The sequence below is a fragment of the Lepidochelys kempii genome, chromosome 1, assembly GCF_965140285.1.
Source record: "Lepidochelys kempii isolate rLepKem1 chromosome 1, rLepKem1.hap1, whole genome shotgun sequence".
NCBI lineage: Eukaryota > Metazoa > Chordata > Testudines > Cheloniidae > Lepidochelys > Lepidochelys kempii.
Window position 1 is genome coordinate 107,404,146 of NC_136380.1, and position 16,880 is coordinate 107,421,025.

At 39.9% G+C, this 16,880-nt stretch overlaps 1 protein-coding gene across 3 annotated transcripts in view; it reads left to right on the forward strand.

The window, feature by feature from the left end:
• The window catches only part of TNFSF13B (TNF superfamily member 13b), a 38,308-nt gene extending 21,652 nt beyond the window's left edge, over positions 1 to 16,656 (forward strand). For all 3 annotated transcript variants that reach the window (XM_073349500.1, XM_073349489.2, XM_073349508.1), the window contains 4 exons: positions 11,493 to 11,549; positions 11,833 to 11,945; positions 12,038 to 12,188; positions 13,349 to 16,656. In XM_073349500.1, the coding sequence (XP_073205601.1) occupies positions 11,493 to 11,549; positions 11,833 to 11,945; positions 12,038 to 12,188; positions 13,349 to 13,461 (434 nt within the window). In that variant the 3' untranslated portion in view covers positions 13,462 to 16,656. The remainder of the gene's footprint in view (positions 1 to 11,492; positions 11,550 to 11,832; positions 11,946 to 12,037; positions 12,189 to 13,348) is intronic.
• The last annotated feature ends 224 nt before the right edge of the window (positions 16,657 to 16,880 follow it).

The window sequence follows — 16,880 nt, forward strand, 5'->3', positions numbered from 1 at the left end:
ACAGGCTAGAAAAATTATCTTTGCAGCAGCATTCTGAACGGATATGACCAGGGCAAGATTGCATTTGTCAAGTAATCAAGACACGAGATGATAAGACGAGGTTTTGCAGTGTGGATGGCTAGGAAAGGCTGTCTCTTAGAGATGTTATGCAGAAAGAATCTACAGTTTGAGAAAACTTAGTGCAGAGCCACTAGAGCCACTGAGCTAACATCTTTGGTTTTGCCTAAATGTTTAGTATTCTTATATTCCTAACACTTAAATACAATGAAAACACCTATCAGGGTCAGATACCAGCTTTGATAAATGTAATTGGGCTTAGCACTCTGCAGGCTTATTCGGCTTTCTCAGCCACGTGTCTCTGGTGGCTTTTATCAGTCCCTCTTCAAATGTTATCTGGAGAGAGCAATTGTGTTATCTCTACTCTTACTCATCCTCCTCTGAAGTCAAAATTCAGGTTTATTCTTATCAAGGTGTCCCCCAACAATTATCTCCAATTTACCAGTCTTCACATCCGGTTTCAGTTAGCTTAAATGAAACAACCTTTGATTGGCATAGTATGGAAAATAGAAAGAATCACATAAAGAGAAAATTGATTTAAAAGAAATTCTACTAAGTCAGTTATCGCTACAAAAGTGTCACTAATGAGGCCCCACAATTTAGGTTACAGAGTACTGGTGAAGTGAGTTGAAAACCTTGTATATTAAAGTCCCTTTGTGGCTCACAGGAACGTCACTATGTCCATTTTTTCAGTCCCAAAGGTCTGCATAGTCTCCAGCAGGAACGTCTTTAAAACAAATAACTTTTAGAGACACATGTCAAAATGAGGCAGAGGCCAAAATGAGAGACAGATCTTCATAATAGAATTGTTCCTCTTCTCTCTTGCGTACAATGTTGCAGTGACTCATAGACATTAAGGTCAAAAGGGACCATTATGATCTTCTAGTCTGATGTCCTGCACAATGCAGGTCACAGAATCTTACCCACTCACTCCTGCAATAAACCTCTCACCTATGTCTGAGCTATTGAAGTCCTCAAATCATGGTTTAAAGACTTCAAGGTGCAGAGCATCCTCCAGCAAGTGACCCATGCCCCATGCTGCAGAGGAAGGCGAAAAACCCTTAGGGCCTCTTCCAATCTGCCCTGGAGGAAAATTCCTTCCCAACCCCAAATATGCGATCAGCTGAACCCTGAGCATGATTCACCAGCCAGATACCCAGGAAAGAATTCTCTGTAATAACTCATATCCCACCCCATCTAACATCCCATCACAGTCCATTGGGCCCATTTACCATGAATTGTTAAAGATCAATTAATTGCCAAAATCATGTTATCCTATCATACCATCTCCTCCATAAACTTATCAAGCTTAATCTTAAAGCCAGATAGATCTTTTGCCCCCACTGCTTCCCTTGGAAGGCTGTTCCAGAACTTCACTCCTCTGATGGTTAGAAACCTTCATCTAATTTCAAGTCTAAACTTCCTGATGGCCAGTTAATATCCATTTGTTCTTGTGTCCACATTGGTACTGAGCTTAAATAATTCCTCTCCCTCCATGGTATTTATCCCTCTGATGTATTTATAGAGAGCAATCATATCTCCCCTCAGCCTTCTTTTGGTTAGACTAAACAAGCCAAGCTCCTTGAGTCTACTTTCATAAGACAGGTTTTCCATTCCTTGAATCATCCTAGTAGACCCTTCTCTGTACCTGTTCCAATTTGAATTCATCCTTCTTAAACATGGGAGACTAGAACTGCACACAATATTCCAGGTGAGGTCTCACCAGTGCCTTGTATAATGGTACTAACACCTCCTTATCTCTACTGGAAATACCTCGCCTGATGCATCCCAAGACTGTATTAGCTTTTTTCATGGCCATATCACATTGGTGGCTCATAGTCATCCTGTGGTCAACCAGTACTCCAAGGTCATCGTCCTCCTCCTCCATTACTTCCAATTGATGCGCCCCCAGCTTATAACTAAAATTCTTGTTATTAATCCCTAAATGCATGACCTTACACTTCTCACTATTAAATTTCATCCTATTACTGGTTTCAGAGTAGCAGCCGTGTTAGTCTGTATTCGCAAAAAGAAAAGGAGTACTTGTAAACTTATTACTCCAGTTTACAAGGTCATCCAGATCTTCCTGTATGATATCCCGGTCTTCTCTGAATTGGCAATACCTCCCAGCTTCGTGTCATCCGCAAACTTTATTAGCACACTCCCAATTTTTGTCCTGAGGTCAGTAATAAAAAGATTAAATAAGATTGGTCCCAAAACTGATCCCTGAGGAGCTCCACTGATAACCTCCCTCCAGCCTGACAGTTCACCTTTCAGTATGACCCGCAGTAGTCATAGAAGGAGATCAGGTTGGTTTGGCACGCTCTACCTTTTGTAAAACCATGTTGTATTTTGTCCCATTTACCATTGACCTCAAATGTTCTTAACTACTTTCTCCTTCAAAATTTTTTCCAAGACCTTGCATACTACAGATGTCCAACTAACAGGGCTGTAGTTACCCGGATCACCTTTTTTCCCCTTTCTTAAAAATAGGAACTGTTATGCAATTCTCCAATCATGCTGTACAACCCCTAAGTTTACAGATTCATTAAAAATTCTTGCTAATGGGCTTGTAATTTCATGTGCCAATTCCTTTAATAGTCTCATACCAGTGTTCACTACGAAACTGTATGTCCCTGGATCAAACTTTCTGGCCCAGTGAGGTTCACAAACAGTGAAGATAGTGTGCAGATAGGGCTGGAGTAACCAGGAAGGATGGTGGTGTTCATGGTGCTGAATCCTCTCACATTTAGTCATGGAAATGGTTGTCACTGCAGATTCAGTCTTCAAGTCCTCACACCTTCTAGGCGCTGAATGATCCTACGGATTCTGTTTAATTCATTTTGAAGTCATGAGCTTAAGGTTAAGCGTGTGCTTAAGTGCTTTGCTAATTCAAGGCCTCAGAGAGCAACTTATTCATAAAGTATCTTTATGACTATTTTAGTTCTGATGGTCTCACGTGTTACTTTAACTCTTATGAGGTTATTGACCATAGTTCACAGATAACTACATTGGTTTAATAAAAAATTAATAATCGATAGAAAATGTCATCTAAAATATTATTGTTGGCATCTCTCTTCGTTAGGTAAAAGACAGTATTTTAAGTTTAATTAAATATGAAGAATCTAGTTTTGATAATGATGTTAAATATTTTATTCAAACTTAGTTTTCTTTTATATCTTAAATTAATACAAAAAAAGCCTGAAATATATGTACCATCATTCATCCCATATACCCAATCCAGAAGCTGTTGCCTGCATGGAACTCCTGCTTAATACTCTTCTTTTCATTTGCTGGGAGTTCTGCATGTAAAAATGGCCACATAGTAGGGTTTTGATTAGCATGAAGCAAAAATAAACACATCACAATTATGGTCTTTTTAAAGTTTATTTTGGAGGATACTATTATATTTTTATCATATATAATCATTGGTGCTAGTACAATATGTACCTTTGAAAGTTAAAGCCCAAGAAGATGGGAAAGAGATGGTTTCTATCAACAATTCCAAATATAGCGGTATGCTTATCCCTCAAAGTCAGAACTCTTGCTGCACTGAGTGGGAGTTAATAGACTATTGCCAGGAGTACATATAATGAACACCCAGGCAGACAAATCATCAAACCATTCATGACAGGACTTTTCTTTCTTTTTTATTGTTAAAGAGCAATGAGTATCTTTCTTTCTGACAGAGGAAAATATAGCGTCTTCAGCACAATTGAAACTAGCCCCATATTAAACACCATGGTTACATTTGTTCATTTTGTGCCAACATGTTTTATGCCGGAGATCTGTGCAAAGTGATGTCCAGGAACAAGAAGGTGGTTTTTGGTTATCTGAGCCAAATTATTAGTCTCTGTGTGTGCCAAAGTTTCATTCACATGTACTGTGTGGGCCTGACTCTGATCTCATTTCCACCAGTGCAACTCAAGAATAACTTTGATGCCAGAGAAAAATAAGGGCTATTAGAATCAAGCCCTTGTCAATTTAAGCTTTGGTAAAGTTTTTTGTGGTTATTCCATGAATTAACAGCAAATATTTACTGTGGTGTACTGAGAAGTCACAAAGCACCTGCTTCAGTTTCCCTAACAAAAGGCTTGGGACTCCCTTTAACCACAGAAAATTCCCACATAATTCAAACATCAGTGCAATAGCCTAATCTGGCATACAAGACAGCAAATTCACACCCGCAACTGGCAAGATCCTTTTTGGCAGATGCCCGTGTCCCATCTAAATAATTAACAGCATGCAAACTTCAATGTTAGCTATAGGAAGCTATCATCTTTTGTCTGTTTCCTCTAGCTATTCCAGGCTTGCCAGAAGAAAGAGAGGTGGTAATGGATGTGGTTTAATTAGTCCACAACTGTATTCATATAAAATATCTGGGTGTACTTGGCAATAAATTGTACAGTTCAGGTTGTCGTCGTTGCTTAATCATTTCCACATAATGCTCATCCTGGTCCCAGCAATCCCATAGCTGGGACCTTGCCACCCTTTGCTTGTAGAGGTAAAAGGGAGCTATGAAAGGAGGGGGTTGGCTCCCCACTGTACCAGACACAGGAGCCCTAACCGCACTCTCTCAGATCTCTTTAGGAATTCCTTTTTCCAGTCCTTTTCCAATCCATCATGTCTGACAATCATATACCTTCTATAACGACGCCCTGCACTGGACATCTGCTAAGAGTCTTGTGTGCTAAGTTGTAACGTTATAATTAAGGCTACAATTTAGTCATGGGTATTTTTAATACAAGTCATGGACAGCACAGGTCATGGGCAATAAACAAAAATTCATGACCCATAACCTGTCCATGACTTGTACTATAAATACCCCTGACTAAATGTTAGCTGTGAGGCCGCTGGTCTTTGGGGGGACGACGCGGGTCCAGCAGCAGCAGCTGCTGGGAGTCGCCCCCCACCGCTGCTCCAGCTGTCCCCAGGACCACAGCCGGGGAGCAGTGACTGGCTCCGGGGCAGCTTCAGCAGCGGCAGGTGTGGCTGTCCCCAGGGCCAGCTGGTCAGGCGGCCCCGGGAACAGCCACAATGCCTGCAGCAGAAGTCATGGAGGTCAAGAGAAGTCACGGAATCCATGACTTCTGCAACCTCCAGGACAGACACAGAGCCCAAATTATAACCTAACCCTCCTGCCCTTCCCCACTGGTTTCCAGAACTGTTGTGGGGAAAATGAAAAAAACCCACCCTGCCTTGGCCAATCTTTCCTTGCCATTCCTCAAGGGGGAAAAAAGAGTGACTAGCATAATGACCCCAGTAGGTCATGAGGATACCCAGTGTTTTTGCAAATGGAATGGAAAGATGGGTGCAGTTCTCAAGAAGTTCTACTTCTGGTCTGGAAAAGAAAAAAATGTTTGTTTTATGTTTCTGCTGACAGCAATGTAAGTCAAAGAGGAAGCAACCCCTCCTCGACCAAATGGCATGAAGAGATTTAATCCAGGACATGCAGTTTAGCATGAAGGATCCAATTTACTGCCTGGATGAATCAATACTATGCATATTATGTGAAATACTGGAAACTCAAAAATAGTTACACTAAGTAAACTCTTCCTTATAAAAGAGACACATTCTATTATGTGAATTTAATATGTATATACTTATTATGTGGAACATAACACAGTAATGGTCAATCTATTAATATCAAGATACTGCAACAAATATTTTGGGGATATATGTTAGATCTGAGTCACATCCCCTAAATACGACTAACCTGTCCTTACACAGGAATTAGGCTGTCTTTACTAGTTTATGTATCTGAAGTATTTATAGTACTGAGTGCCAGATAAACCAGTCTTAAAAATACACAATTGAATTATATAGGGATATTTCATCATTCCCTTCTATGGATGAAAAATAAAGCAAGCAGCTCCTGGAAGAAAAATGGGATAGAAACAAACAAAACCCCACTTCATATAGAATTATACAGTACTCAAGCATGTTTCAGAAAGTCCATGGAGAATATATGAGGGCCATGAAAGAAAGAAGGGATGTATGGAAATCCTTTTAGCAAGCATTTCTCTAAAGATACTTAGGGGACTAATGCCAATATTTTCAAACTTGGGTACCCTAAGGCATGCCTAAATTGTGTGCCTAATGCCATATTTAGGTACCTACATAAGTAGTCTGTTTTTCAAAGTTACTGAACTCTGCCAGCTCTACTTGGTGTCAATGGGACTTGTTAGTTTGACACCTCAGGCCACTTTTAATTACTACCATAATCCATACGTATGTACCTAACTTTAGGCACCCACATTTGAAAATTTCTTCAAGAATTAATATACTGGAAGGTTGGTCCCAACTTATTAGGACATGGGTAACTATGCAAATAGGATTTTATAAAACCAGCATGGGAGGGGATATGATAATATCAATATGAAGTCTCTGATCATGCATAGATGTATTCATAAGCCCAGTCTGCAGTCTCATGTAAGAAACAGGTTGCTAGAGCAGCAGCTTGTACTAGGCTCACAGGACAGTCCTTCCTAGTATTTTGGAAAATAAGCATGCATTGCTCAGATAGGTAGGCCACATCCCTTTAAGTGTTGTCTGTGGTTTGTTACACCTGGAGTCTCTAAATTCAGAAGTATCCATTTAGCTCAGGGAAGACAAATTACATTCTGAAACTTGGTTTCTATAATTTTTTCCCCTGGAGGTGTAAAAGTTAGAAAAACTTGTCTTCTAAGAAGAGCAGTTCTTTTCTGTATGAGGTCCCAGGAGATTATGCAAGTTTTGAATACTCCAAATGCAATGCATACTGTCATCATGATGATGATTTAATCTTCTTTCTTCAGTTGTTATAATACGTTTTTAGATGATCTTAAACAACTTTCAGAGTAGCAGCCATGTTAGTCTGTATCCGCGAAAAGAAAAGGAAGATTTGTGGCACCTTAAAGATTAACAAATTTATTTGAGCATAAGCTTTCGTGAGCTACAGCTCACTTCATCGGATGCATTCAGTGGAAAATACAGTGGGGAGATTTATATACACAGAGAACATGAAACAATGGGTGTTACCATACACACTGTAACAAGAGTGATCAGGTAAGGTAAGCTATTACCAGCAGGAGAGCGGGGGGGAAAAACCTTTTGTAGTGATAATCAAGCTGGGCTATTTCCAGCAGTTGACAAGAACGTCTGAGGAACAGTGTGTGTGTGTGTGGGGGGGATAAACATGGGGAAATAGTTTTACTTTGTGTAATGACACATCCACTCCCAGTCTTTATTCAAGCCTAAGTTAATTGTATCCAGTTTGCAAATTAATTCCAATTCAGCAGTCTCTCCTTGGAGTCTGTTTTTGAAGTTTTTTTGTTGAAGAATTGCCACTTTTAGGTCTGTAATCTAGTGACCAAAGAGATTGAAGTGTTCCTCAACTGGTTTTTGAATGTTATAATTCTTGACGTCTTATTTGTGTCCATTTATTCTTTTACGTAGAGACTGTCCAGTATGGCCAATGTACATGGCAGAGGGGCATTGCTGGCACATGATGGCATATATCACATTGGTAGATGTGCAGGTGAACGAGCCTCTGAGTGTGGCTGATGTGATTAGGCCCTATGATGGTGTCCCCTGAATAGATATGTGGACACAGTTGGCAACGGGCTTTGTTGCAAGGATAGGTTCCTGGGTTAGTGGTTCTGTTGTGTAGTGTGTGGTTGCTAGTGAGTATTTGCTTCAGGTTAGGGGACTGTCTGTAAGCAAGGACTGGCCTGTCTCCCAAGATCTGTGAGAGTGATGGGTCGTCCTTCAGGATAGGTTGTAGATCCTTGATGATACGCTGGAGAGGTTTTAGTTGGGGGCTGAAGGTGATGGCTAGTGGCGTTCTGTTATTATCTTTGTTGGGCCTGTCCTGTAGTAGGTAACTTCTGGCTCTGTCAGTCTGCTTCTTCACTTCAGCAGGTGGGTATTGTAGTTGTAAAAATGCTTGATAAAGATCTTGTAGGTGTTTGTCTCTGTCTGAGGGGTTGGAGCAAATGCAGTTGTATCGTAGAGCTTGACTGCAGACAATGTTTTGTGTGATGTGGTCTGGATGAAAGCTGGAGGCATGTAGATAGGAATAGCGGTCAGTAGGTTTCCGGTATAGGGTGGTGGTTATGTGACCATCGCTTATTAGCACTGTAGTGTCTAGGAAGTGGATCTCTTGTGTGGACTGGTCCAGGCTGAGGTTGATGGTCGGATGGAAATCGTTGAAATCATGGTGGAATTCCTCAAGGGCTTCTTTTTCATGGGTCCAGATGATGAAGATGTCATCAATACAGCGCAAGTAGAGTACGGGCATTAGGGGACGAGAGCTGAGGAAGCGTTGTTCTAAGTCAGCCATAAAAATGTTGGCATACTGTGGGGCCATGCGGGTACCCATAGCAGTGCCACTGATTTGAAGGTATACATTGTCCCCAAATGTGAAATAGTCATGGGTGAGGACAAAGTTCAGCCACCAGGTTTGCCGTGACATTATCGGGGATAGTGTTCTTGATGGCTTGTAGTCCATCTTTGTGTGGAATGTTGGTGTAGAGGGCTTCTACATCCATAGTGGCCAGGATGGTGTTTTCAGGAAGATCACCGATGGATTGTAGTTTCCTCAGGAAGTCAGTGGTGTCTCGAAGATAGCTGGGAGTGCTGGTAGCGTAGGGCCTGAGGAGGGAGTCTATATAGCCAGACAATCCTGCTGTCAGGGTGCCAATGCCTGAGGTGATGGGGCGTCCAGGATTTCCAGGTTTATGGATCTTGGGTAGCAGATAGAATACCCCTGGTCGGAGTTCCAGGGGTGTGTCTGTGCGGATTTGTTCTTGTGCTTTTTCAGAGAGTTTCTTGAGCAAATGGTGTAGTATCTCTTGGTAACCCTCAGTGGGATCAGAGGGTAATGGCTTGTAGAAAGTGGTGTTGGAGAGCTATGGGTACCTACATGGCCCAACGGTATGCCAACATTTTTATTGCTTAAACAACTTTATACACACAGATCCTTTTCTTTTTGCTTAAACAACTTTATACACATTGTAATATTATTATATTTATCATTTATTATTAGAGAAGGGCTTGGCCCAGAAAGTTAGAACTCAGATCTGAATTTACACAGAGTCTAGGGTGTTCAGATAAGGGTTCGGGTGTTTTGATTCATTCCAATCCATTATTCTTAATAGTTCCACACACAAATACAGAATTAACAAATAGTATGTGTTTGGCATTGTAGTCTGAGTAAATCATGGTTCCTTCTTGAAATAGATTGACTATCAGAACTAATGTTTTGCTGAGGACCCATACTGATTCCCCAGAGAAAATAGTTTTCTTCCTTATTTCCTATTTAACAAGCAGTAATCTTACTCCCGATGGCCCTGATTCAGCAAAGTACTTAAACATGTGGCTAGTCCCATTGAAGATAACAAAGCAAAGTATTTTGCTGAATCGGGGCCTGTTGCTCCTGAATTTTGAACAAGTTTAAAAAAATTGTTGCTGTTGGTATTTCTGAACTAGACTTTGGTTTCTTGGACACTGCTGTGCTTTAATTTGTGGTTTTAAATAAGACGTTTAATTTGCCAGTTAGCATTTGCTCTAGCACCAGCGAACAAAACTACATCATCTTTTGTCCCCTCCTTATACAAAGTAAAGGATTATATTCCAAGGACTATAATCAGTGCCATCTAGAGACACAAAAAGATTAGACAAACAGATGGTTTTCTTTAGTAGTTATAATTAGGAATACGTTGTGTGGTAATAGACATGGTACTTGTACTTTTTATGAAAAAGTTTCTCAGATGATATCAGACCTTTAGGATATTACTGCTTTAATAATTATTAGCAGTGCCTGGAATGATGAGTAGTTTTGCGATGTGGTTGTAATAAAAATACCAGGCCATATCTTCAGCAGGTGCCAATAAGCATGGTTTAATTGAAGTCAATGGAGTTAGGCTGATTCATGTCAGCTGAGTATCTGGCCCAGTGTAGTTTAGTAAAAAAGAAATGCTATAAAAATCACCAGAAGTAGCAGTGATAGGCCCACGACCACACATCTGACACCAGATCTCTTCTCATTCTTTTAAAAGAAAGTTACATATGCAAAAGGGATTGATTTTTCTGAAGGCCAGAAAGAAATTTTCCGTGTAGTCTACTGCACAGCTTGGGAGCCAGTAAATAGTTACTATGGCTCAGTCATAAGGAACACAGGTCTTAACATTAGTTTAAAAAAAAAAATAGAACGGCTTGTGGAGCAGTATGAGTAAGGGTGGCAGAATTTGCCCACAGAGTTTATCTGCTTCAGGGAAGTGAGATTCAACAAATTAGGATTTTCTTCTCTTCGTTTCTGATAAATTACTCGATTAGCACGTTCATCCACTTTCTGGACAGTACTGAAGACATTTTTTATTTAACACTTCCATCCTTTGAAGTAGCAGTAAAGCATAAGGCTTAACTGAGAGCAGTGCTTAGTGAATGCAACTTTATGGGCTCCTTTATTATGATTCCTGGCACTTATCTGTGGCAGATTTTTTTTTATGGTGCCTTAAATTGTATTTAACTGTGATCCAACACTTTAAAATACCACAATACCGGCATCCAACGCAGTGGGTATTCACCCACGAAAGCTCATGCTCCCATACGTCCATTAGTCTATAAGGTGTCACAGGACTCTTTGCCGCTTTTACAGATCCAGACTAACACGGCTACCCCTCTGACACTTGACACAATATTTCTTATTTTTCTATAACTAAATGTGTATCCTGTATTTCTATCCAATGCATGCAATGTCAAAGCGTTAAAGCAATGGATGAGTTTTGACAAGTACTAAAAGCTTTATAGCTGTAATTGCAACAATTTCTCTTACAAACATTATATCAGCACTTTCTTGATTGGGCAATTTCACTACAGTCCTATTGTTCTGGAACATGGGGAAGTCTTACTCTTTTAGGGATGTTATATGAAATGAATTCTTATTCACACTTGGCATTTTCTTTTGATATTATGTGAAACTAAAGAACTCCTGCAAATACTGCAAAAAATATCTTTTGGAAGCCTGACATCCATCACAACTGAGAATTGTCTGGTGGGGTTTCAGTTAGAAATGTAACTAAACTAATGGAGCCAATAGCATCTAACTCATCTGACTTAACACAACATTGTTCAAGTATACTAGGAACCCAGATGAAAGCCCAGTGTTTTATCATAGTATTCAAGGTTGGCTGCATGATCTCTGAATTTCTCCAGGACCCTTTAATGTGAAAATCTGATGGCTGTTCTGCACATCTGACAAGTACCTGCCACAAGAAGCAATGGGAGATCCTGCTTTCACATAGTGAGAATAAGAGTATTTCCCTCATGAGTATGCTTCGTCACTTTTTTTACCCTCCCAAGATCTTAAACCATTCTTTTAATTACTTCCTCTCATTTGTTTTCTTTCATTACAAAAGGAGTCTTGTTTTTATTTTTTTATTTTTTCTTTTCAGTGCTACAGGCCTGTCTGCAATTGATTGCTGATAGCAAAAGTAACATCCAGCAAAAAGGTAACTGTGCCTTCCATGTATTCTCATATTTTCTACTCAAGCTCCAGGCGTTATAAGTAACAAGCAGTATTCTGATTAATACAATGCCAGTTACAAAAAATAATGAAAATTTTGGATCTGGATAATTCTCGCAAATCTCCCCATTTAAATTGGAAAACCCCCCTCTCTAAACTCCGCTATTTTTCAAGAGGTCAGCACTGTTGATTTTTGACCAAAGGAAACTAGAAGGAACTAACTAATTTTGATTTTTATCTTACCAGAAATTATTCTCTCTCTCTTCTAGATGACTCAAGCATTGTTCCATGGCTTCTTAGCTTTAAAAGAGGAACAGCTCTGGAAGAGCAAGGAAATAAAATATTGGTCAAAGAAGCAGGTTACTTTTTCATATATGGTCAGGTAAGAATATTCATTTCACTTTAATATTGGACTTAGGGTGCTTAACAATTTCACAGTGTATGTCTGAAGTTTGGTTCTTCTTTATTCTTCAGGTTTTATATACAGATACAACATTTGCTATGGGACATCTAATTCAAAGGAAAAAGGCTCGTGTATTTGGTGATGATCTCAGTTTGGTGACATTATTTCGTTGTATCCAAAACATGCCTCATTCTTATCCTAATAATTCTTGCTATACCGCTGGTAAATATCTGAGTTTTTACCCTTCTTTATTTATAGTAAAGCTGTACCAAATGTAATTTGTGGTGATATAGGATTACATATAGTGAAAATGTAATGGGATCAGAAATCACCTTGCCAGTGAAAGTATGGCATACTTTGGTTTATGTGCAATTAACAATATATTATGATTGAAATTCCATAAAGAGTCCAATTTTCATACTTTGATGCCCAAATCTGTGTTTACTGTAGATACTACAATAGCCATTTTATGGCTCTGTCTTCTGCTTTAGTCAACCAAATATGGATTTAAGCATCTTTAGGATGAAGCAGTCAGTATCAGCCTAACTCTCTGCTCCTAATAAAGATTACTGGAGTCTCATCATTGACTTAAGTGCAAACAGAGTTAGGCCAATGCGGAGTGTGTTTGACAGTCCCATCAGAAATGTTGCATGCAAGTAAATCAAGATATGCACACCAAGACAAAAATAATACTTTTATATTAGCAGAGCTCCAGCAGTCTGCTGTAAACATTTGTGTGTTATACTAACCCCTGTGCAAGGTTTAAAGAGCCATTGTTGCAGCCTGTCAGACTATATTGTACCAAAACACTTTTAATGGCTTTTACTTCTCTAGACTTCTTTTCCCATCATTGTTGTTTAGCAAGCTCTCTCTATGGATGTTTTCTTCTGTACCCAAGTGCCTGATATATTCACTGATGCCAGAGTTCATTGTATATGGCATCACCACAATAAAAACTGTTCTGAGAGACAGACACTGGATTGTCCCATTGCTAAATGACGCATGTAGCAGGGAGCTAATTAGAAAGGAAAAATTCTTTGCATATAAATATTGTAGTAATCACCAATTGGAGGACAAGAAATACATGACTAATACAAGGCCATTTATTATGTTTATGGTAACTTTGCTGAAGTGTGGCAGTAGTTCTTTAAGAACAGAATGTAATCATTATGGAATGACATTCAAATGTAAGGTCAAAATCATAGGTGAATTTAAATGTGAGCTTTGCCTGAGTAAAGATTGCAAGATTGGGCCCAATATTATTTTTTTTTTATTGCAAATAATGTGTGTTTAGGTAATACAAAAGACTCTCTGAATGCAATCTATTAAGATACTACCACATGTAAAATACCTATCTAAAGATATTCCAAATTCTTTTCCAGGCATTGCAAAATTAGAAGAAGGGGATGAACTTCAACTTACAATACCACGGAGAAGGGCCAAAATATCATTGGATGGAGATGGCACTTTTTTTGGTGCAGTTCAACTCCTGTGATACTCTACACTTTAACATTAGGCTTATCTCTGTTCTCTTTTTTGTTTTTATGTAATTGAAAAAAATGGAAATATAGTGAAGCAGTCAATTCAGTCTTTTTTTTTTTTTTTTTTTAGCCCTTTTCTTCAGTCTGATGAGCCAGCCCAAAACAGGAAACCCAGCAGACATACTTCTGATGTGACTGTCATGTGAATTACCAGAAATATAGGTTATTTTAGGCAATAGAGGAATAAAAATACCAATGGCTATACAGACATATTTTACAGATTTGAAACAACTTCTTGTCCATGAGACATTACTCAGGGCCTCGATACTGCAGAGTTTGACCCAAAATATCTCAAGTGTAATGAGGACCATTGTGATTAGTAAATCATTATCCAGGAGGTACTGAAGTAACATAAACAAGTTAACGTAAACACTGCTCACATTCATATTAAATTTCGCAAATGTTTTATTGTTAAAGCAGCAAAGAATGAGAGAATCACCAAAGAGTAGAACCCTCAACATACATATTAATGTACAGTATATGAGAAATTGCTAAATAATCTGCATGCAACTATGAAACTGAAAAATGTACAACAATTGTCAGCCCAGTTTTTAGCATTGACTGTGAACTTTTGGAGGAAATTGAAATCAGATGAGGAAATAGGTGTTGTGGGGAAGACTGACCGTGGGGTGGGGGAGCAAGGACATGGGATTGGGAGAAGAAATCCAGAGGGGTGAGACTAGGACTTGCTGAGGAAGGGGACTGGGACTGGGATAAGAAGCCTGAGTGGACAGTAGGACTGCTTAGGAGAGGAAAATGGGACATCAGGAAGACAAGTGTGGGGAAAAGATAGGACAGAGACAGTCTGGAGGGAATACGGGCAGAATTGTCTTTCCTCCAGACCCCCAAATAGAACCCAAGATACCTGAATTTCACCATTCCTCTGCTGTCTATGAAACCCATGTCACAGAATCTGCATTGGGTGACAGATGAGAGTGCCAATCTCAGGTCAGACTGTCAAGAAAACAGGGCAGACATATCCAAACTGGTGGTATATTCTATAATTAGATTTCACCAAACCAGCAACAAATGTGTGCACTTCGATCACTGCACTAGTTTACCATGGAGCCACAGCCAGTTGCCTTAGACACTCCAGCCTATATTACCACCCACACAAACTGGACTTGATGAAAGGTTATTAAAACCAAAAATTGTCACACTTTATTACTCCCAGCCACAAGGGGCCAGCCACTTACCCAGGTCAAGGTATACTTCAGATATCACCAAAGACAATGGTGAAGCCAATTTCTTTACTAAACTAAACTAAAGATTGATTAGCTAAGAAATGAAAGATATTGAGAGGTTAAAGCAGGTAATATATATAACAGTGAGTCCAAGTTTGTAAGTCCAAAATGATAGCAGTGATGTCTGCTAGTTTCCATAAGTCTCTCAGGGTTTCCCAAAATGTCTTTGGTGACCTCTGTGTTGTATCTGGAATGCCCCCTAACAGCATCCAAATTAATCAGGGATCGCAACTTTTGGCATGCAGCCTGTCAGGGAAAGCCACTGGCAGGCCGGGATGCTTTGTTTACCTGCAGCGTCCACAGGTTTGGCTGATCGCAGCTCCCACTGGCTGCGGTTCGCTGTTCCAGGCCAATGGGGGCTGCGGGAGCAGGAGCTAGCATATCTCTTGCCCCGCACCACTTCCCACAGACGCCATTGGCCTGGAGTGGCGAACTGCGACCAGTGGGAGCTGCGATTGGCCGAACCTGCGGAAACTGCAGGTAAACAAACCATCCAGGCCCGCCAGCAGATTTCCCTGATGGGCCATGTGCCAAAGGTTACCAATCCCTGAAACAGATCATCCCCAGGGCACACTTTTATAGCTGTTTCCTCTGAAAAGCAGCCAAGCAAATGCTTGTACTCATAGCATAGGCTCTCCCTTTGATGAAGAGTGCCTTTTGAGTTTTTTACCTCAGGTCACCATATGAAGGACCACTTGTTTTGAAATTAACATTTTACTTCCTATGCATAGACAAGTAACCCAGTTACAGTGATATATGTATGCAGTTGCCTGCCATTATATTCTAATAGGGATAGATAAGTGAAAACAATACAGATAACATTCATTAGCTTTCAGGAAGTTTACACATCAAGCAAATTCTCATCTTACTGCTAACACAAACCTCTGATCTAGGGTTAATTAAGCATAGGGTATACATATAATGCAAATCAAATTACAGATATGTGTAGAAAATAGCACTAACATTTATTTGAACTATTCTAACAGGCAGGTGCATTGGCTTGATACCATTATAATGCCTCTTGGCATTTTCTTGATTCCTGTCAGCACAAGTGAATGGGCCTATGTCTACTAGCCCACTTAACATCTCTTTGATAACCAGGCACAAGTGAATTAGTACACCTAACACTTCTTTGAGGTTTTGATCTGAGCTGGCTAACTGTCAGCACCACAACGCTCTAGCAAAGTGTGTGTGTAAGTGCTGGTCCACGTAGAAGATGACAACCTATCGCTATCTTTTACTGCATTAGCTCAAGTGGCAGACGGCTGTGATGGACCTGAATGTTCCAACTTTTCTGATGACCCCTGTGAGTGTCAATCTGATGCCACTCATTGTTCCTTTACACACTTGCTATATCACATTGTGACTAGATATCGCACTTAACATTTTCGTGCTGTGGTGTCAAATACCTGGCCCATTTGATATATTTCCATGGACTGCATGCTATGGTCAGATTCTACAGAATCTCAGCTTTCATTTAATAACAAAAAGTAAGTTTCTAAGCCTCATTGTTGTGAAGAAAACCTTCCAGATACGAACAGGCTGGGAACTGATAGTGGTTGATTTCCTGTGCTTGACACCAGCCTGAACCAATCTCTGAAAGGTGTAGGCTCCTCCATCTCTAAGTTCATCCAAACGGGAGGGAAGTTAATTCTAACTCTTAATGATAACTCTTCTAATGGCAGCACTGCCTCATTGATGAGGGCATGAAGCCCACATCGTGGAGAGGAATGAGGAATAGCTGCAGGGAAAGAAATGATAGAGGGATAGTAACAGTAAAAGGAGGATGAATTAAAAAGAAGAAAGTGGTGGTCTAAGGAGTAGACTATTCTTCCACTGAGTGTTGGTGAATGTGTCAATAAAGTCATGTATAAATGCTAATTAAAAGTTGTATTACTACTGAAAGCCATACTCTACTCTTGATCTTCATACAAACCTGCCATTGGATTGAGGGTAGAGGAGAGTCCTAAATATATACCACAATTCCATTACTATAAATTACATTTGGCCCCGAGGGGAGAGAACCAAATGCATTCGGGTGAAATTCACCCCCAAACTTGCACAAAGCTTGAGAAAATATATTTTGTGCAGAAAAATATGGAGGGGGCTGGAGTCTTTTTCTTGCACAT